This window comes from Euprymna scolopes, chromosome 15 (assembly GCF_053919585.1).
Source record: "Euprymna scolopes isolate OS-2025 chromosome 15, ASM5391958v1, whole genome shotgun sequence".
NCBI classification, from domain to species: Eukaryota; Metazoa; Mollusca; class Cephalopoda; order Sepiida; family Sepiolidae; genus Euprymna; species Euprymna scolopes.
In genome coordinates this window covers 126,550,244-126,572,325 of record NC_136496.1, presented here as the reverse complement: position 1 = coordinate 126,572,325, position 22,082 = coordinate 126,550,244, and the positions used below count along the sequence as shown (strand labels likewise).

Here is a 22,082-nt window from a genome sequence, read left to right as displayed (position 1 = left end):
AATAACTTTTCTTATATATACATATAACATAATAACTTTTCTTATATATACATATAACATAATAACTTTTCTTATATATACATATAACATAATAACTTTTCTTATATATACATATAACATAATAGATTCATTATTGAAGTTTTTTGTATTAAATCTTGTATACAAAAGAATCATTTACCGAATATATATATTTGGATGGTCAGTGTGTTCATATGAAAAGGATTTCTCAAGCCCCCGCCCCTCCCCCAAAATATAAGTTTACAGGGGTTTGTATAGCTTGCTGGCTAATGTTATTGTAACCTATAAATGTCAGGTTACTCTATCAGCTTCTGTTTCTAAAATGTATTGTTGAAATCAGAGACACTAAAACAAAATAATGGAGTACTTAGACGTGAAGTCCTTATATTTCATGTACCACTTTTTTGTGTCTCAGAAGATCCACTGGAGAATGCCCCCCCCCCTTTTAAAAAATGGTTGCAATCTTAAATAAGAGTTAATAAAAAATAATCTACTACTCCTTCTCTTGAACAAATGCTTCTGTATCCCAAAGTTCTTATTCTCTTGCTGTAATGCATCATGTGACCAGTTTCATCACTATCACTATAAATGACATTTTTTTGGAACACCTTAACAGCTTTCTGTAAATGCCAATTTTCATGATGTAGGTTTTCGATTTTAACATGTTGATCAATGCGTCTTTCATCTGTGCCAGTCAGGATCTGTTTGAGCACATTCCATGTGAAGCATCCACATATCCTTTCAACCACCTGATCTGATTTGTCCAAGGATTCGAGAATGGCTAGCCTCTACATTCAAGAACAGATGACAGAAGAGCGCCATCACAAACTGACTTGCCTTTACAAGCGTTCACTATTGTTTTTGAGGGTGTGCTTAAAGTTTATTTTCAGCCTATATAACCAGCAGAAAATCCTTGAAGCTTCCTAACATTCACAAAAGCTTCTTTTTTTTTTTTTTTATTGAAACAGATTATTTCAAATTGGACAGCAAAAAAAATAAATGTTTTCATTAACTTTTTAACGAGTATAAAATTGAACTTTATATCTAAATCTAATGATATTTTGTCAAATTTTTAGTTATGTATTTATTGAATAAATATTTTTTGAAGCTGAAAAACGTTAATGTAAAAAGTTTGCATTCTTTAAAAATGTATCACAAAAGTCAATCATTTGTTAACATTCACTCCAGTAGTATTTTTTTTTTTTTTTTTTTTTTTTATCTGTTATTTTCACAACATTTCAACAGATTTACTCATTTACTCTCTAGGCTTCTTTAGGTGTTTTTTTTTTTTGTTATTTACAGGTTTCTGGTTGTTTTCAATATCATAAGATTGTTGTTATATCTTTCAGCCTTCTTGGGCACCTTTCTAGAAATTTCCCAAAAGACACTGAAGAAGGCTAGATAGTCTAATGGGCAAAATGTAAGCATGACAAAGGACGAATGAGCTCCCTAGGAGTCAACAGCTATTTGTAGAAAGTGAACCTTTAACTTAGGTTTACTTTTGTATTGCCTTCCTTTTCTCCCTTATGACAGTTTTTTCAATTCTACCATGAAGGCTAAGTCTTGAAATGATTCATGAGGAGAGTAGAAGACTTGGAATGACTTCCTGTCTCTTTTCCCTCACATGCTCACACTGTTGCTCTTAATTTTGATTTAATTGAAACTCTCATTTCAATCTATTTTGCACTTTAATCCTCACATTCCACACGTGATGTTTCTGACAAATGAGGAAGAATTTCCAGTGTTAAAATGTTTTAACACAACACCAAGATGACTATTTTCTAATCTGATTTAAAGCAAAAATGTCAAGTATTATGGTTCATTTGTGTTCCTAATTGTGTTCTCATGGAATCCAATTTTATTTTTATTTTTCTCTTCAGATTTTTTTTTGGCAAAAACAAAGTCATGGCAATCGCTTTGGGACGCACACCAGAAGAAGCATATCGCGAAAACCTTCACAAACTGAGTGCTCAATTAAGAGGTCAAACTGGTTTGCTGTTCACAAACAAGACAAAACAAGAAGTCCTTGAGTAAGTACTGTTTCTTTTTTGTATACCACTCTAAAGGAAAACTCTTTAATCCCCCCCCCCCCGGACAAAATTCACCCTTTTCCATTTGTCCGTCCACACTTTTCTCAATAACTACGCCTTGGAATTTTTTGAAATTTTGCATAAACGTGATATGAGTAAAAAAAAAAAAGTTAACTGATTTTCCAAGAAACCTCCGGTTACTCCCCTAGGGGTGTCTTTTGGGTTAAAATAGACACTTTTGTGCTAATAAAAAATAAAAAAAATTGATGCCTTGGATTTTTATAAAACTTTCTGAAAATTTGTAGCTAACTGCTTTCTATATAATTTTGTTTGTCTATACTTCGCGATAACTCTTTTAGGGCTAATTAAGACATTCCATTTTTGGGACTATTTTACCATATTTGTCCAGAATTTTGTGTGCATGTCTATTTAGCAGTTTTGCATGGTGCTGAACTAAAATTTAAATATGTTGAGACCTTGGGGACTTATGGAATGAAAGGGAGCAGGGGTTAGTAATTTCCTTTTTTGCATGGTGCAGAACTCCCATTTACATATGTTAAGGCCTAAAACTACACCGTTTGGGGCAAAATGGGGCAGGGGGCAAATGCTGAATTTAGTCATTTTTTTTTTTTTTTTTTATGCCTCGTTCACTGTGCACTCAAGGGGGACATGCATGCTTCACTTGTTTTTTTTTTTTTTTTTTTTTTTTTCTACTCGATAATTTTTTTTCAAAAGTTTTTCAAATAACAAGTGTGTTAAGATTATTTGCTGCTGATTTTCTATCCAATTCATATATAATTATTAACAATTTATTAATCTCTGAAGCATGAAGGCAGTCTGAATATTAAAACTTGAAGATAAGGAATCAGGATTAGATATTTTGGAATTCTAAGAGTCAGCCAGATTTTTATTCTTCTGATTCCACAACCGTCGGGTTAGTATCATCTATCTATACCTGATTGGAAATGTAAAGTATTGGAATTTTTTTTTTTAAGTACTATTTGCTCTATCAAAGTTTGGAAGTTTATTTTACTCTATTGATTCACAGATGGCATATTGTACCTTTCTTAGCGAAAATATGAAGTTCTTGACACCTGCAAAAATTGTTTACTCCAACTTCTGATTATCTTGTTGTGGATAGTTACATCATCAACCTTGTAAAAAAAAAAAAAAAAAAAAAGTTCCTATATAAGAAAAGAAATTCCAGCGGAGTTTAAAAAAAAAAGAAAAAGGTATATTCAGCTCGAGCTCACAGAGATTAGCCTGAAATTATTAGAAAATCTCCACAACTTGATGTGAAAAAATGCTACCCACGCTCTTCAAGTAAAGACAAATTCTGATTCTTCCACGTATCCTTTTCAATCATCTCAAGATGTTGTTCCATATTCGATCTTATTAACCTTTGTCCTCATGTGATCTCGCTTTGATAAATGCTGATCTATGCGTATAGTTTGCAAAAACATTTCATGGCTTCTGTCTTAACCGCACAACAGGAATGAGACTTTTTCATGTTTTAATGGAATTCCATTTTATTATTCAAAGTTTTTTGCATAATTCTTTTGGGGGTTAACATTCACAGACAAACGCATGGAGGTAATTGCCAAAGCTACTGCAAGGAAGGTGGGCTCTCTCTACCATGCTAAAAGGCTAGTCACACTTAAGAGTATCCTGTATTTTTACAAGGCTACGGTTCACCCATTCAGGGATTATTGTTGCCACATCTGTGCTGGTACGTCTGCTATTAGTCTCTTGCTCCTAGACGGAGTTCAAAAAAGTCTCCAACCTAATAGATCCCACACTGTTGGCCAAACTCCAGCCTCTGTCCCATCGCGAAAACATGGCATCCTTGTGCCTGTTTTACAAGTATTTCGATGGCAAGTGTTCTGCTGAACTCTAAGCACTAGTATCTTTTTGACGACAATACCCTCGACAAACCTGACAAGCAGCAAAATCCCACCTCTACATTGTAGATACCCTAAATGCCGTAAAGCCTTCTACTCGAGTAGCTTTTTTTCATCGAACTGCTGCACATTGGAATTCTCTTCCGAGCCCCTACTTCCCTGACTATACTGACATGCAGAAATTCAAGTTTAATGTGAATAGACATATTGCTGCCCAATTCCCTGCAAATCTGGTCCCAAATAGTAACCCCTCATGACTAAGTGGCTCTGTGCCTTGTTTGAGATGAAATGACAATAAAAAAAAAAAAGTCTGATTATTACTGAAGCAATTCTATTTCTCCTTCCTCTTTCTCTTTCATATTTTTGTTTCTCCTTTCCCGTTTGTTCTCTCTTCCTCTCTCACCATTTTACCTCGACGGCCTACCACTCGAACATAGGGTTAGTAGGTGGTAGGGTAAGTGTTTCTTTTTTTTTTTTCTTTTTTTTTTTTTTTTTACTAACTCTCCATTCCCCTCCCACCTCCAGAATTTATTTCCCTATAACAAAGGATTTTGTTTAATTTCTTTAAAAAGCTAAGATGGCCTGAAAAGGGGGGAGGGGTGCTTTTAATTTGGATTTTTTATTTTTTGCCATTGGCGATTTTGTTATGAATAAACTGGTTTTGCTGTGCACAGATTAACAATTTTGCTAATATTTATATCCTAGGACTTCTATTTTGTTGGTACTTGAACACAGCAGCTACTCTAGCTATTGATTGTTTTAAATTTGTCTCGACCGATTCTTGTGCAGCCAGTGTCAAATAATGCCATTGCATCAAATGTTCGGACGACTGCTGTCATTGTGAAATTTTGATTCCATTAATTACCATCGCTTGCAAGTAATGCTTCTGCTTTCCAATCAATCAGATCAATATTTTGCAAATTCACATCACACCCTCGTTTAATATTTTTAGGAAAGAAACGCTTTATTTCTATGAATGCATTTTTTAAAATATTTATCAACTGTCTAGTATAATTATTAATGAAAAGGGGGGGTGCAATATACAAACTTTCCAAAATCGCCAAACTTTAACAAAAAAAATTAAAAAAAACACTCAACTACCTACAACCACTATAAAGGATTTTCCCCACTCTCTATCTGTGCCTAAATCTAAACGCAGATTCCATGAACAAAGCTTCTTTCCCAGAATTATCTGCTTCTGGAACACTGTTCAACTGGCCTGCGTCCCGGTTGGATACAACATGGTAGCCTTCAAATCCAATGTGAACAAGTTCTTGTTGAACCGTCCCCATAAATACCCAAGTTACACCATTAACGATTACTACACTACCACCTTATATTTATTAACTCGTGGCCTTTGGGCCTTGATAAGTGGTGACTCCCAAGTAAAAAAAAAAAAAATTGCCAAATGTTAGAAAATTTAATATTGACCTGTTTTAAAATATAATTAGTTCAGTGCTTGACTCTCTGTTACCAAGATTGGCAGTATTTATTTATTTTTTTTTTTTTATTTTTTTTTTTTTTACACTAAAATTTTTATACCAGTATTTCTGGTTTTCAGTTAAAATTATATTCCCACCACAATATTTAAAAATGTAAAGTATTTTCATTTAATCGTTTACTATAGTTAGCCCCTTACATATACACACAAATCTATAGTATTTGCAATTTAAAAACAAAACAGAAAATCAATATGGAAACTAGTTGAGTTGGGCTCAAATTTTGATTTATGCCATTTGAAGGTTAGTACTTGAACAAAAAAAAAATGTCATGTCCACAACTTATCGAGTGATATGTTAAGAAATTGAAATTCGGGGAATCTTTATTTGTGTCTAATGACTATGGATGAAATTTAATGCAAATCTGAATTTTTAAATAGAAGATTGTCTCTAGTATACTCCTAAAACCTTAACCCCCCTCCCAAAAAAAAAACTAATTTATAAAATAGTAGTTGATGTTTAAATACCAATTAACATTTCAGAAAAATCAGGTGTCTGAATTTTCAAAAAGTGCTTCTTCCACCACTCTTTATATCAGACTAAAACTAAATATTGTCCACATTACCCACTATTATGCCTAGTAGTTGATTAGTTAATTAGTTTAAGAGTGGATCCTATACATATACACATAACTTATCTAACGTTTTATAACTAGCAATAATAAAAGCAGAATAAAATTATTCGACAAAACCAAAATTTAATGTTAGGAATTATCAATAATTATGCTATAGAAAAAAAATAACCCTGTTTTTGTATTGCAACTATGATAAATGAATCAAGGTCATTCGTAAGTCTAAATAGCAAGTACAGTCTCAGTACAATAAAAATAAAATGTTAAATATGTTGGGAATCTTTTTATAACAAAAATGAAATGAATCCCACATGTGCAAATTTCAACTGACAACCGGAAGTCTGTAATCATTTATACTATTGGCTTGTTTTTTTTTTTCTTTCATTTGTACATATAGTTATTTGAGACTGTTCAACAAATACACGTTGACTCATTTCAATTTGTTTTTTGTTTTTAATCTTTGTTCAGCATATTTAATTTTATAAATACAAATACTTAGATCAAAATATTTGAGATTTTTTACTTTGTAAATGTTTTTATTTATTTTTATATAGCTTTCTTCCATAACAGTTCCAAAAAAAAATAAAAAGCCAGTGAAATTTGTATGTTTTTGGGTTTTTTTTTTTGTATAAAATTGTTTTTAAATATTGTAATATCATAATCAAGACTGCTTAGTTGATATATTCCTGCATCATCAGAAAAACAAAACATCAGTATATAACTTGTATAAAGACCACTCTCCTCTTTTAAAACTAAACTATTTTTAATGGTTATGAAAATTTTCCAGGATTTCAGATTTTAGCATATGGTAGATATAATTGTAAGTTTCAAATTGAAAAGGAAAGAAGCTGAGGACTTGAAGATCAAAGTGACTTCTGCAGAGTCAACTAAATAATAATTCACTAACTAGCACAAAAGATGAATAAGAAAATGAAAAAGCAGAAACACCATTTGAATTATACGAACTGAAGAAGCTTAAAAAGAAAAAAAAAAAGAAGTCAAACATAGTATGAACTCAAGTTGTATTTTTTCTATCAAAAGTAATAAACAGCTTTTTAAATATCTTAAATCTTTTTGAAATTATTTTATCATTTCAACATTAATCATCATATGACGAATGATCTTCATTTTAGTTTGTGTACTGATTTCATAAAATTAATTTTGTTACTAACCTTCCTCCCCCACTCCCCGAAATTTATGTTGCAGCTCAGGTATCGCCAGAATCCAACACAGCCTTCTATTCTTTTCACGGACCTTCCTAGTAAAGTTTCACACAATCATTACATCACTTTAATATCAATACAGCATATTATCAGGGTTATTTTTTTGTTTATTTTTGAATTGTTACTTTCGTTCATGTTTTGAATCAATATTTTAAACGATTAGAATTTTTATACATTTAAATGGAAATTAAATTCATGACTAACGAAATTGAAATTGCATAAATTATATATTAAATTGCTTAAATTATATATTATATAAATTTAAAGGTATATTTTCAATGGGCAGAAGGCAATTTATTTTTGAAGATCATTTTAAAAAAATGATCAGTTATAAAGATTACTGTTCAATTCAGTAATTGGAAAGATTGATCATTTGTCTTTGTAGTGTCATACAAATAGACTTGTGACCTTTTGAAACAGATGGTCCATTATTTACATTTGTATAGAGACAAAATGATTTATCCAAATAAAAATATGTTTGAGTTTGTATTTTTTTATTGCTTAAACATTGATTTTTTTTAAAAGTTATTTTGTATTAATCATCTGTTATGTAAGCCTTGTTTGTGTGTGTATGCTTATTTTCCAATCAAATAAAGTTGGTTATATTTTGCATGGATATCCGTGATAGCTATTATAGATGACTGATTGTCAAAGACATATCCCAACTGTTACAAACACCAATTCAAGCTGTGCCAGGCGATGTAGATCTATTACTAATGGAGATTTGGTATCTGTCTGCCTGGAACCTAAACTATATTTTTACTTCTATTAATTGTACATTTTTTTTTCTAATGCTTAATTCAGTGTTGTATCTGTTCTGTTATGAAACCATCCTGCCAAGCAGTTCCTCCTGTTTTTCCTTTTTTTGTTTGGAGGTGGGTAGTATATCATCCTTTCAACATCAAAAAGTATTCTATACTTATATTATCAAATAATATATACATATATTTTTTAAATTTATTACTAATGTCTTTTTCCCCTCCAATATTTACTAATATAAGTATAGCTTAGTAATAGTATGAAAATACACTTGTATAGTCTGATGAGCTCTTAAATAAAACCAAGATTTCTATGTAGCTTGTTTGCCATAAGTACGTTTTAATACTGTATATGCAAGTAAAAGGGTATTGTTTATTATTTTAAGAAAACTTGATGTCCTGCTCTTATATTTGAGGTTATTTCATTAATTACTATAATAATTTACAATTTTATTTTGTCAGTTATCTTTATAAAAACTATACTACAGTGCTATAAATTCTTTTTTTTATACTCTTAAAACAGAAACCGTTCTGGTTCATATGATTGTCTGCACCCCCTCACACATGCCCACATACACTTGAATAAAACTGTTTTATTTTTGTTCCTTGAAATCATAAACTGGCAAAGTTATTTCCAGTAGTTAAGAAAGGACACAGTATTTATTCCTAAGATTTCGCTAATTTTCTTGCAAGGTCACATTCATCAAATACTTTATTTTAAGAAGAAAAATCCTAAATGATCTGCAAGATATGCCATCAGTCTGGTGGTTCTAACCGTATAATGTTTGGGAGTTCATTTGTATGGACATTAATCAACAATCTGAATATTGGAAGACTTTAAAATTAGAAATCTGAAATTTTGAAACTCTAGGAGCCTGACCTTATACTTTAATACATGAGAAATAGCAAAATAATTTTAAAGAGAAAAAAAATAGAATTTCATAAAATAATTAAAATGGCTGACTTGTTTTCTAGGAAACCAAAATGCATTTGAGATTTTTAATTCCACAAAGTAATTCATTAAAATGGCTGACATGTTTTCAAAATATTAGAAAAAAGGAAAAATCCCTGGCTCCTCCTCCTCCTGAGGATGGATAAAGTACATTTTGATCTCTGCCCAAAAGATCAGGAATCAACAGAACTTTCTTGAACAGTATACATTTTCTATAGTCTAGGCAATAAATATACTTCCAACTTTACAATTCTAGTGAAAAGTAAATAATTTAATATATACTTTAAATTGTACGACAAATTTAAATAACATGTCTATGTAAAAAAAAAAAAAAAAAAATTTCTGAAAAAAAACCTTTAATTTCTCGTTATTCATATCCTATGAATGTTTGTTAAACATGTTTTCTTAATCATTTCAAATAACACAGTTTAACAATTTTGTTTTTGCAGTAGTTTTGAATAGTGCATCTAATTTAGTATTTAAAAATATTTATATTTTAGCAGGATAACTCTGCATTGCTCGAGATTTATTGAGGATCACTATGTATTTATTTATTATTTTTTTACTGTGTTCATAACACTATTTTGCTTTCTTTTTATTGACCCTCTACTCTTTCTTCCATTTTCGACTCCTAATATAGTCAGAAGGAGCTGAAATATTTGAAAACTCCCTGAATTAGTATCTTATATATATGGCTTAAATTTTATTAAGGTCTGATTTACATTTTTTTAAATTTTAAGTGGGTTCTGTCCCTATTGATCACTTAGGAGTGGGCATAGATATTCAGCACAGAACCACTTCCATTGTCTTTTTTATACATACGATTTAAATTTAATAAAAGTAGGATATATTTAAAGTTTTAAGGAGGTTATATCCTCATAGCCTTCTTAGGGGGCGCACTTATAGATTTGGAAACACATCCATTTTCTCTGAATTTTATGTAAAAATACGCATTAAGATTTTATGTAGGTTCTCTAACCTTTTTTCTATAGAAAAATACACACATAAATTTCTTTTGGGTTTGTTTTAAAAAAATGAACTTTGCTTTTATTTACTACACTCTGACTTTGTTGATCACTTGAAAAGAATTAAGATTATGGTGTCATCTGGCAAAATCTATCTTGACACAAAAAAAATCTTGGCTTTCTTATGAAGACAAGTAAATAGGAACTTATTAGAATAAAATTAAATATTAGCATAATGATACTTCTACAAAAGCTGTTTTTTTTATTTTTTTTTTTTTTTCAAAATGTGACCCCCACCCCCCACCCCACCCCCACCCCAATAAATCTGGAATTTGATTACAAACAAATCAAATGGACAAAAAATGTTAATCTTATTATAAATGAAATATACATGATGCCAAATTAATCATATATTTGGTTTAATGTCCATTTTACATGCTGGCATGTGTTTGGTTGACTTTGTAAAATTGACTTCCAAACTAACCTATCTCTGGTCGGTTCTTTATTTAACCCTCTTTCTCTCAAGTCTATCATTATCATATTCTCCCATGTTTTTTTTTTTTTGGCCTTCCCCTGACAACTGACTCTGCTACCTCAACTGTTTTACATTTAACGCAAGAATTTTCATCTATTCTTTCAGTGTGACTATACCATCATAGTCTCCTGTTCTACACAGATCTCTCTATAGCATCCAAATTTAATCTTCTTTGAAGTCATCTCATAACACTCACATTATGCATACTATTTGTATCATTTTCCTCCATGCAACGTATGTCCTCAACCCTCATTGGCCAGGTCTCATTTCAATATGCAAGATTTGGAACATTTGCTTTTTAACAGAATTTTGAATTTTTGTAACTTGGAAAGAATGGAACGAAATTCTTTTTTAGGCAATTGTGTGAAGACCGTAAAAAACTTAAAACAATTACAATTAGTGGGGGGAGGGGAGTCAGTTTCACACATTAATTTAACATGAAATTATACATTATCACATTGTACAACAGTTAACCATTTTTGACAATTGCATGTGGTTTTATAATTTTTTGGTTTGAGGGTAGGCTTCCCACTCAAACTCAAGGTTAATAATAGTGAGGGGGTGGGGTTGTTACTCTAACATAGGGCTATTGTAGTTTTTATTTTTATTATTCAGACTTAGGATTAGTGATAGTTTTGCAAAGGGGGTGCAGGTTGAGAAATTGGTACCAAGCTGTGACCGCCTACCCCGATTGGGAAGTTCATTTCGATTTCAGATTAATTTGCCATAGATCACTCCCATCCTTGTGCATAGAAACTGAAATCTTAGGAATATCTCCACCATTCCAGTAATTATATGAGCAACCAGACTTTATAAAACTACCTGACAAATATACCCAATGAACTAAGTGCAAGAGAGATATAAACAATTGCACTTAAAAAGATGGTCAGAATCTTAAAAATATCTCTTGGTTAGAATATACAAGACAGCAGGTGCATGTCTGGCATCCGGTAAGATGCCCCATCCACCCCCTCTGCTAGAACAACACGATAAAAAAGAAAAAGATCACACTGTATGTGCATGCTATAAAACCAATAAAGCAGATTGTATACATTGTACAACATTCACTTCGTCCGCTCCAGCCTTTTTAGACGCCTCTTGCTATAGTGGAAGGTCCAATGATTTTGAAAGGAACCCCATATTCCCTTGTGCTGATACAAAGTATTTAAAAGGCATGGAATGTGGAATGAAAGTAGTCAGTCCCCGTGAGAATTAAATAAAAGGTTATTCTCGGCTAGATGCAGTGGTGGGTTTCCAGGATTTCAGATTTTTAGCACACGAGAGATGTGATCAAAGGCTTCAAATTTAAAGAAAAAAGTGGCAGAAGTCTCACCAAAGTTAATTAAAATAATGATTTACCAATTAGCACAAAAGATAAAGGAGAAAATGAAACGGGGGGGGGGGGGGCTGTCAGAAGTTAAAAAAAATAATCGATCGTAAGAACTAAAGTTGACTCTTTTCCTAAAACTGTAATTTAATGAAAAACTTGTATTATTTGTATCATTCGGACTACTGTTCCCACTAAACTTGCAGGGAGACTCAACGTTGTCCGGGATTGAATAAGGGTCAACAAATGTTCCACCCTTCAATATTTTTATTGTCATCAAAATCAGTGGAATCGATCATTTTTTAATTAAATCGATTGGTTGCTTTAGTTAGAGACACCCTTCCCAGTTTACCAGGAGGAAACTCGCACGCCTCCCCACAGTGACTTAGTCCGCAATACATTGTAGTCTACATTGCACTGTAGAGAATGTTTTTATAAAATTATCTGTAAATAATGGCTTCACTTAAAGTCAAGTGTCGTGGTTCAATTGTACTCTAAACAGAAACATTAATTTCAAACGCACCCGTCTTATCAAAGAACCAATACAATATTGTTGATTTTATGAAATTATTTTTACAATCATTTGAATTAAACGTACTAAAGTCAACTCTCATGGTTCAATTGTGCTCTAAACATTGATTTTGAACGCGCCCCTATCTTATTAAAGAGTCTACAGTTGATTTTATAGGCTGGGCCTTTCTGCTTGTGCAGTGATAAAACTTCTCAAATATTAGATTCTATAAAAATGTAAACTTTGGTCAAAATCAGATTTCCTCCTTCAATCATGTTTTTTTTATACTTATCAGATGCATTCCAATACAAAACCTACGTAAGAACATTCTCAGTCACATCAAGTATCTTTATGAAATCGATAAAACATTGTGTATCATTTGATATATCACAGAGTAATGTTAATCCATTATCTTTACCAGCTGCAGAGAAATTGTTGATAGCGAGGCTTTTACTTTCTTGTTTATGAGCATTACATTTATTAGTGCAAAATAACATCGACAGTTATTTCCACATTCCCATTGTCTATTTTAAATTTCGCTTTTGATGTAAATAGTGAATTTCCAAACAATCGCGAGAATCGGTTATCTTTCACCTTCCTGGCATTAACAATCTCATATCGTGTTGGGCTGTTGGAAGTAAGTTATTTGATTGCTATGCCTTGCCTTTGTCGTAGGTTAATATCTCTTTATTTAAATCCTTTCTATTTGATAGAAAATGCAGAAGCTTTTTGCAGAAATTTGGTTTCCATTGCCAAGTATAGAGTTATTTCAGGCCTGACTCTAATCTCACAAGTTTTATTAAAATCTGTGATGAATTGGTTTACATCACCACCAGGCTTGGATTTCTTGATGTCTTTCGAGGCGAAGGGTAAATGTTTGTATATTGGAGTTTATAAAAGTACACAGGTTTGGTAAGGATAGTAATCCTACTTCTAACCAGCCTAGAAAATTACTACAGCCTTTGTTTTATTTATTCAGTTTCTTTTATTTTTTTAATTGTTTTAAAAAAAGAAAATATTTTTACTTTTTTTTTTTTTTTTAAATCATTTATTTTATTTATTTATTTTATTTATTTATTTTTTTTTTTTTGAGGGAAACATTTGAAGCCTTTCCAAAACAAAACATTGCCAAAGTAATCTCAAAGACATTATGAATATTATTTCATTTGTGATATCACATGCTGCCTTCTTAACAACTGCCATCCCCAATGTTGTGTGCCATAGCTTTCTTCTCTTTCGTTTTCTCTGGTCATGATTTTCTATTCTTTTCGTTTTCTCTGGCCATGTTGTAGTCTCTCACATTGGCAACTGCCTTGGAGATACGTATAAAAACAAAACAAAAACACATTCTACAAATATCAGTTGCATTCTGGGTGTGTGTGTGTGACACCATAGACTTTTTATACGCTAAGGTTCACATTTACATCTTCTGTCAAGGATGTTCGTCAGTTGTCCGTGACTCATCTTGGTCTGCTCTGAGCCACCACCCGCATTCCACTGTTTCCAACTTGCAACTGGCATAAACCATCTCAAACCCTGGACTGGCTGCAAACTGCTTCCAACTATTGTAAACTATCGCAGAACCCACCACCACACCTAAAGCTAAATCTAGAATATATTAACTGATATTTTGTTCCTGTTCACGGCCACATCATGGCCAGCCATCCAATTTTAGTTCTTTTTGTAGACATTGGTGAACAACTTCCCCTCTGTAATTTTACCGATAAACTTATTTCATTTTTTTTTTAAGTTTATGAAATTAATTCTTATACAATCAAATTTATATGATAATTTGCTAAGTTATTTCGTGTTTTACACATTTTTGAACAAATAAGATTGATTGGTAATTAATCTGATGTCACTAAGGTAAAACAAAAAAATCCTGACTTTAACTATTTTAAAATGAATGTTCCAAAATCAAGTTCTTGTCCTGTCGACTAAAACAGTAAATTTTAAATGCATTTTTGATTTGGAGAATATTTAGCCAACAATTATTTTCATAGTAAAAACATGTAATATTGTTTTAAAAAGAATTAAATTACTACAATTTTAAATAAAGAAGAGAAATTTGTTTTATTTATTTAAAGAATATTTAATTAACGTGAATTATTTTTAGCAAAGTATTTTTTTCCTTAATAGTATTGACACATTTATTGTTCTAAAAAAATATTTTTAACAGTAAATTATACAGATTGAAGGTGAAAGCACCATGGAATTTCCACTAGGTTTTGCTAGTATCTTCTATTCGTTTAATATCAGTTTTTCCTTGTTCGGGAGTCAAACGTTTTCTGATATTTTGAAATCTCCCCAGTTTCTCATGGTTCAGCAGTCAACTGTCTCCAGAAATTTCGCTGTGCCGCTTTGTTTAATTAAATGCTTTCAAGTTTCCATTGATGAGCTAACTTTACAGCAAGTTGTGTGTGTTATATGTGAAGTAACCAGCATGCCCAACTAACTTGCATAGTTTTCTCATAGACACTACACATATTTATGATCATCCAGTGAAATGGAAGGTACTGATAGACAATCATAAATATACGTAGTGTCCATTAAATATATTAATCTAGCAAGGTGGTTAAAAGCAAGCAGTTTTGTGACGTAGACACTTTATAATTTCGAAATGCATCAAGTAGTAATTAATCTATGCAACTATTTAGATTATGAATACTCTATTTTTTTTTTTTTTTTTTTTTTTTTGTAAAATAAAAAAAGGGGGGGTGCTTAGTTAGAATTAAACCTATTTTCCAAACAAAAATGGAGAAATATCTTTTTAAAAAACTTTATAGTGTACATATTTGTCATGGAACGATGTCATATTTCCAAAATCATATAAATTGATAAAGTATATAAATTCCAAAAATTAAATTTTATGAGCAAGCGAGCTGTTAGGTTTGGATCTAACATGTTTTATAAACAAGGGAAGACACCTCAATTCAAACTCTCGAGATCAAAATCAGCCTTATTATAATTTCCTATTAAAATTGCTAAAAACTGTTAAAAGATGATTTTCTTTTAAAAATACTACTTGATAAATTTGTGATTTTAGAATGACATGTTGGTTTCATTACAGGTACGTCATAAAGATTTTTTTAAATAGTTTTAATTCTATGAATAATTACTAAACACACAAAAAAAATCTATCTAAAAATTAAGGATGACATTTACAGAATAAATGGCTGCCGTCATTTTTTTTTTTTTTTTTTTTTTTTTTTTTACAGTGCAATCGATAAAATAGTTCATTGAAAATTGCATTTTTTTTTTTTTTTTTTTTTTTTTCTGACACTATTGATTGTTGCTAATATTGTTTGCTGATATCTTGCTTTTCAAGTAGCATTTGCACAAAGAGAAAATGTCAAGACTTGTATTTGGTTTTAGCTCCTATTCTCGCTCTATTAAATCTTTCACAGATTTTCCAAGTGCTATCTTTAGTATGTTTGTACACCTTTAAAAAAAATGCTTCACCAGTGTTCACACTAATATTCATATAAAATAACATTTCAGTTAGCTATAAAGAAGACGTCACAACTGAAGTTTTTTTTTTTTTTTTTTTTTTTTTTTAAATACATATCACTGAATATAGAAAGAAAAAAAAAACCTCTTAAAAATCAAACGAAGAATTCCTCTTGGGTTGATTTGCTATATTCCCCTAAATACTTGAAATGGTTTTGTGTAATAGGTTTTTAATCGTTTTTTTGCATCTGGGCTGGTTCAGTTACCACTAGTCTCTTCACTTTTAGACAGAAGCCAAAAAAAAAGAGTCTCAAATCTAATAGGTTCCACACTATCAGCCAAGCTTCAACCTCTGTCCCATCGCCACAATGTTCATCCTTGTGCCTGTTTCACAAGTACTTTAATGGACTATGCTCTGAACTCATAGCACTTGTGTCTCTTTGATGTACGTGCCCTGGAATAACCTGAGAAGCATCAAAATCCCACCCCTTCATTGTTGTGGTTTCTAGATGTCAGAAAAGCCTTTTACTCTAATAGTTTCTTCCCTGGGACTGCTGGACTTTGAAATTCCATCACTGTTTCCAGTTTCCCTAACTCTATTAATCTGCAAAAGTTTAAATGTAATGTGAACAGACATCTCGCTGCTCAACTCCCCACTGTCCCTTGTTAGGCACAATCCAATCCAAAATAGTCCCCCCCCCCTTTTTTTTTAATGAGATTTTTGTATACAAATTGATTGAAAGATTAGCATCAATTGTTTAAAGTGAAACATTTCTTCTTCTAAACAGATTCTTGGAATTTATTGGATAAAAAAAATGCATGAAATGGATTTGTTAATCTGATCAAAAATATCTGTTTAGAGATAATATCGTAAAGCTTTTAAGATGGCCGCTGATATATTTTTGAAAGGCAATTATCAGTGTCTTCTATCAACTCGAGTACAATGTACATTTCTTAGAAAACGTTGTTGACGCATCTTGTATTGCCAGCAGATCGGTCGTGTTTTAACAACTGCTGTTCTCCGTCAGCACCTCAATCCAATGTCTGTCATCTGTCCTATGTCAGTGACATCTTCAATGGATTGAGCATGTAGCTTGTTGCTCAGAGGGGGGGCCAATTCACAATGTAATCCTCCCTACATCTCTTACTGGAAAAAACAAAGGTATTGATTGATGGACAGCTGAGAACCTGGACCACAGATATCAAGAATGACTTGGCGGAGTTCTTTTATGGTTGGCTTGGCTTCGATAGTGGAATTATGATCAATTAGCCATCTTGTGCGACCTTGCTCTGAACTGCCACGATTCACAAACTATTGCACATCAAGGGAAAAGCTGACTCAGCCCAACTAGGGTGAATGACATTACAACAAAAAAATATCTTATGTACATATTCAGCAATATGCTATTTTTCATTCATTTCAGCATGATACCTTCGCCTTCAGGTGGCCAGAATTAAATCCTAACATGCAGTTCACTGTTAAGCCTTCATTTTTCCGACATTAGAAAAGCAGTGAAGAACAAGACAACTCAAAGAAGCAGCGCATATGATGAGTGACGATCAGTTATTAAATAGACCTAGTATAGAATTTGCCACACTATGGGAACTGTTAATTATGCATAATAGACAATACATTAAGTAATAATATATATATATATATATATATATATATATATATATTATTACTTAATGAAGAGTGATATTTACATCTAGAAATAAAGTAGATTTAAGGCTCCTAAAATTTGTACTAAAATTGTTCACAATGACCCATGGCACAGTGGTTAGAATACTTGGAACAATTCAATTAAAAAGTGATCTTCTGAAGATTAAAGGTTCAATTCTCAGAACAGTTCAATTGTGAATTACTTAGGACCTTCATCCAATCATGGCTGATGAAATGAGCACCCTCTTGTGAAATAAATGAAGAGTTCCATACAGATTCCTAAGTTGGACAAAAACATTCTCAAGTTTGATAAAATACACCTGAAGAACGTCAAAGGTTACATTGACCGAATCCTTGTGAAAATGACAAGAGGACTCTGTAGAATTTTAATAATATTGGATGCCATTTCTTTCGTAGGATATCTGGTTGGGTTATGAAGTTAAACCAGATGTCCCAGGGAACGGGGTGGACGAAAGAAGACCAGAGTCGGGTGCATAAGTAACAATCTGATTATTCGTAACCGTTTAACGCATGGAAAGCAGGTCTGAGGTGTTTCACATCCTGAAAGCGGGGGCACTGCTAATGCAAAATCGTGATGAAGATACAGCTTGTCTTTCCGTGGCTTCATGCTTTGCCTGGAGCAATTTCCAGTTAAAAAAAAAATGTTATAAAATTATAAGCTCTTGTATTTTATACGTAATACTAATCTTATAATTGAATGTCGTCGTTGTTACATGCCATTTCTACTTATCTAACATCGTGCGTTGAATTTAGTTTTTATGACAATAGGATTACTATCAAAGCTGAGGAGTTGGCAAATGTGTGTGTAAACAAATTCTAGTCGAGCCCATCCTCATAATCAAATTCTACCCAATTCACACCATTGACGATTACTACACTATCACCTTACATTCATTAATCCTTATCCTCGAGTAGCCTTTGATGGTGATTCCATGAAAAAAAAAAAAATGCACTCCTGTGCAACACTTTTCTATTTCCCTGCTTCCCAACTGACTACAATATGGTCATCTTCAAGTCCAATGTAGACAAGTTCTTGATGAGCCATGTCTTAGGTAATCCAATTTACTAAATTTCCACGACTCCCAATTACTATGATATTATCCTGTTGACTACCGCACACTTATTAACCCTTATCCTTGAGTGGTCTTTGGGCCTTGATAAGTGGGGACTCCTTTGTAAAAAAAAAAACAAAAAACATAAAATAAAATGTGTGTGTGCAATCATCTTCCTGTTTTTAATAAATATGAAAAATAGAATATTAATTACAGAGTTCACATAGAGATAATGTCCTGCTTTTTGTTTTTCTTGGCATCTATAGAAGTATATTGCATCACTGATAAAGACTTATATGGTAATAAGCGGTGAACTCTAACCTTTGCTCTGTTCCTTCGGTTCATGGTGCCTAAATACAAACAATAGCTGCTATTCATTAGCTTCTAGCTTAGCTAGGTGAAATATCAGATTTAAATATGGCCTAAAATGCCCCTCCCCTCTTCCTCAAAACAAGAAAGAATAATAATCTAATCTTAGGACCCAAAATAAAATCTTAAAAAAAATTTAAATAGTCATGAGAATAGTGTTCTCATATTGGGTGCTATTGCCACGTTTTTGTTGATGTAACCTCTGACCTTCTTCAAGTGTATCTTGCTGAACTTAGAAAGCTTTCTGTTAAACTCGGGAATCTGCACAAAATTTCAGACACAACCATTTATTTAATTCACAGGGTTAGCATGATTTCATTCCAGCAGCCATGACCAACTCTCTTCCTGATCTACATCAATGATCTCCCAAAACACATACTTAAATCATGCTGATGACACAACCATCTATGGCAACACATCAAAGGCCGTGAATGACAAAGTTCTCTCTGATTCTCTCTCCTCTGATCTTGAGCGCGTGGTACAGTGGGGAAAGAGGTGACTGGTTACTTTTAATGCATCTAAAACCAAGCTCCTATCTTTACGTCATCAACGCTCTGATCCCCATCTGGCATCAATTGAAATGGATGGCTCTCGCCTTGGGGAGGCTCCATGTTTTGACAAGTTCCTGGGTTTGGCCTTTACTCTTGATCTGAGGTGGAACACGCACATCAAGTCTGTTGCCAAGGTCGCCAGGAAAATGGTGGGGTCCTTCTACCGCTCCAGAAGATATCTCACTACTGATGCAATTCTCTATCTGTATAAAAGCCAAGTTAGTCCAAGGATGTAGTACTGCTGCCGCATCTGGGCAGGAGCTGCTAAAAACAGCCTATCCTGCCTTGACAGAGTACAAAATAGACTTTGTGGTTTAGTGGGGGATGCCCTTTTCTCTTCCCTGCAACCTCTTCGCCACAGAAGAGACGTTGCAAGCCTGTCTTTGTTTTATCATTATTTCCATGGCCAGTGCTCGTCTGAGCTCCAATCTCTGCCCCCCCCCTTGCCAATCTTTCATGAAAAACGCCCGTCTAGCTGAAACCACGGTCAATAATTTTCCCCACTCTTTATCTGTGCTTAAATGAAAACGTAGATTCCATGAACAAAGCTTCTTTCTTAGAAGTGCACTGTGGAACTCTGTTCCATTTGCCCATTTCCCACCTGACTACAACTTGGATGTCTTCAAGTCCAACATAAACAAATTCCTGATGAACCGCCCCCTTAAGTAAGACACTTTATCAAATCTCCAATACTAACGATTACTACGATCCACGCAATAACCCTTATCCTCGTGTGGCTTCCGGGCCTTGATAAGTGGTGACCTCCATGTAAAATAAAAACAAAAAACGTCTTAAATAATTCGCAATTATTGTTTCGGTTGGAACCTTCAGAAGAATGTAGCTTTTACAACTAAATTCGTCTAAATACTGTGCTGCAGGTCTCTGCAGATATTTTTAGTACAAAAAATGTACACAGACAGGCAGACAGACACTTTCACTTGTGTGTATATACATATATATATATATATATATATATATACATACACGCACACGCACACACACACACATAATCTCTATTCGGCTATTCAGTCTCAACAAAACAATGAATGCCTGCACGGGAAGTGTTTCGTTCAATAAGGGTAACACAATTCCTGACTGCAATTCTCCTCATCTGACATTGTTGTTGGAGTTCACTGGCAAGAAATCCAGGACGAGTGCAAACGAGTAAGCAGAGAAAGACTGGTGTTATTCTGGAATTTCCTTCTTCTAGATGAGTTGCACAACCAAAGCTTGAATCTAGTTTACCATACTATAGTTGGAGGGAAAATACATAAATTCATACCTTTCTGAAGAGTATGAATCAAAATGGTGCACGTCTCAACAGAATTCTAATCGAGTACGTAGAGTGAACAGTTTGCGTGTATAATCATTATGCAACTTGCGAGCACACACACACGGCATGAGAGCAGAGATTTGTTTAAATTTTGATGCATGTTCAATGATTTAACTCCTAAGGGAAAAGATATTTTGCTGTTCTGATTTTGCTCTGGCAGGTTTAAAAAAAAAAAAAAAAAAAAAATCTTGTGCTTGCACTGCTATGAATATTGAAAGCAAATATTTAATCATGAGCCTGTTGTGATTGAATACACAGAAGAATGGTGGTGTTGGGGAGTCTGACATTGTAAATCATATACAATCTATTGATTATTTTGTCTGGTACCAAATGTTGACTTTTATCACTAGACCAAAAAATCTCTGCACTAATCGTGCTCATATTGTTTAGATAATTCTAATAACACCCAAATTCCAAGATACTCTTTCTTATTTCTTGCTTTCAAAACGTCTGTTCTCCAATTTTTAGAGATTTGCCCCTTTAAAATATTTTTTTTTAATTTAAAAAACGGATTTCCACTTGAACTGCAAGGTTCTTCCACTATGAATGCGAGTTCTTTGTTTTATATATTAATTAAAGGATGCTCGATTAACAGCAAAATTCCACCCCTTAACTATAGAAATGCTTGAGGATTTTCTATTCAAATGTTCAACTCGAACACCTTAATTTGGGGATTTTTTTCTTCTATTTCCCCAACTGTACCAACAGTTAGGAATTTAAATGTAATATGAACAAATATCTTGCTGCTCAACCTTTTACTTGAGCAATAGACCTTGTGCCTATTTACTTGCCTCTCCATGTGGGCAGTTAGACACAAGGTTATTTTTTAATGTGGGGTAAATCTAGCTTCTTAAAAAGAGGCACTCTGGATAGGAACAAAAATAAAAAAAACTTCCTCAGTCTGGAAGAATTTCTCCTCTGCTGACCAAGGTCAGAAAAGGTGAAGTGTAGTATTAGAACAGATACTACACTGATCTTGAAAAATTCAGAAAAAATTTTTCCACTTATCTAAACAGCTATTCTAAAATATTACTTTCAAACATAATTTTTTTTTTTTTAATTCATGTAAATAAAAAGAAGCACCAAAAATTAACGCCTCTGTTTTCGCTAATTTCTATTTTGGAACGACGGATTTTCTATTTTAAGACAATGTTAAATGTCTCTTTTTGCTAAAATGAAGCCGGATGAAACTAGAGAGATTTACAATCAGTAATTATATTTTGTCAGCCCTATCAAGTTTTCACGTCCATACACTACATGCTCCCAAACAAACTATTGTCTTCTCTTTCCCACTCTCTCTCTCTCTCTATGAACCATGTGATGTCATATCCGTTTCTATTAATCCTCACAATA

General features: G+C 32.8%; 1 protein-coding gene across 1 annotated transcript in view; it reads left to right on the top strand.

The window, feature by feature from the left end:
* Nucleotides 1-22,082, top strand: part of LOC145294121 (mRNA turnover protein 4 homolog) — a 212,197-nt gene that overhangs the window by 102,037 nt on the left and 88,078 nt on the right. The window contains exon 4 of the mRNA XM_080141223.1: nt 1,899-2,048. Within this exon, the coding sequence (XP_079997349.1) occupies nt 1,899-2,048 (150 nt within the window). The remainder of the gene's footprint in view (nt 1-1,898; nt 2,049-22,082) is intronic.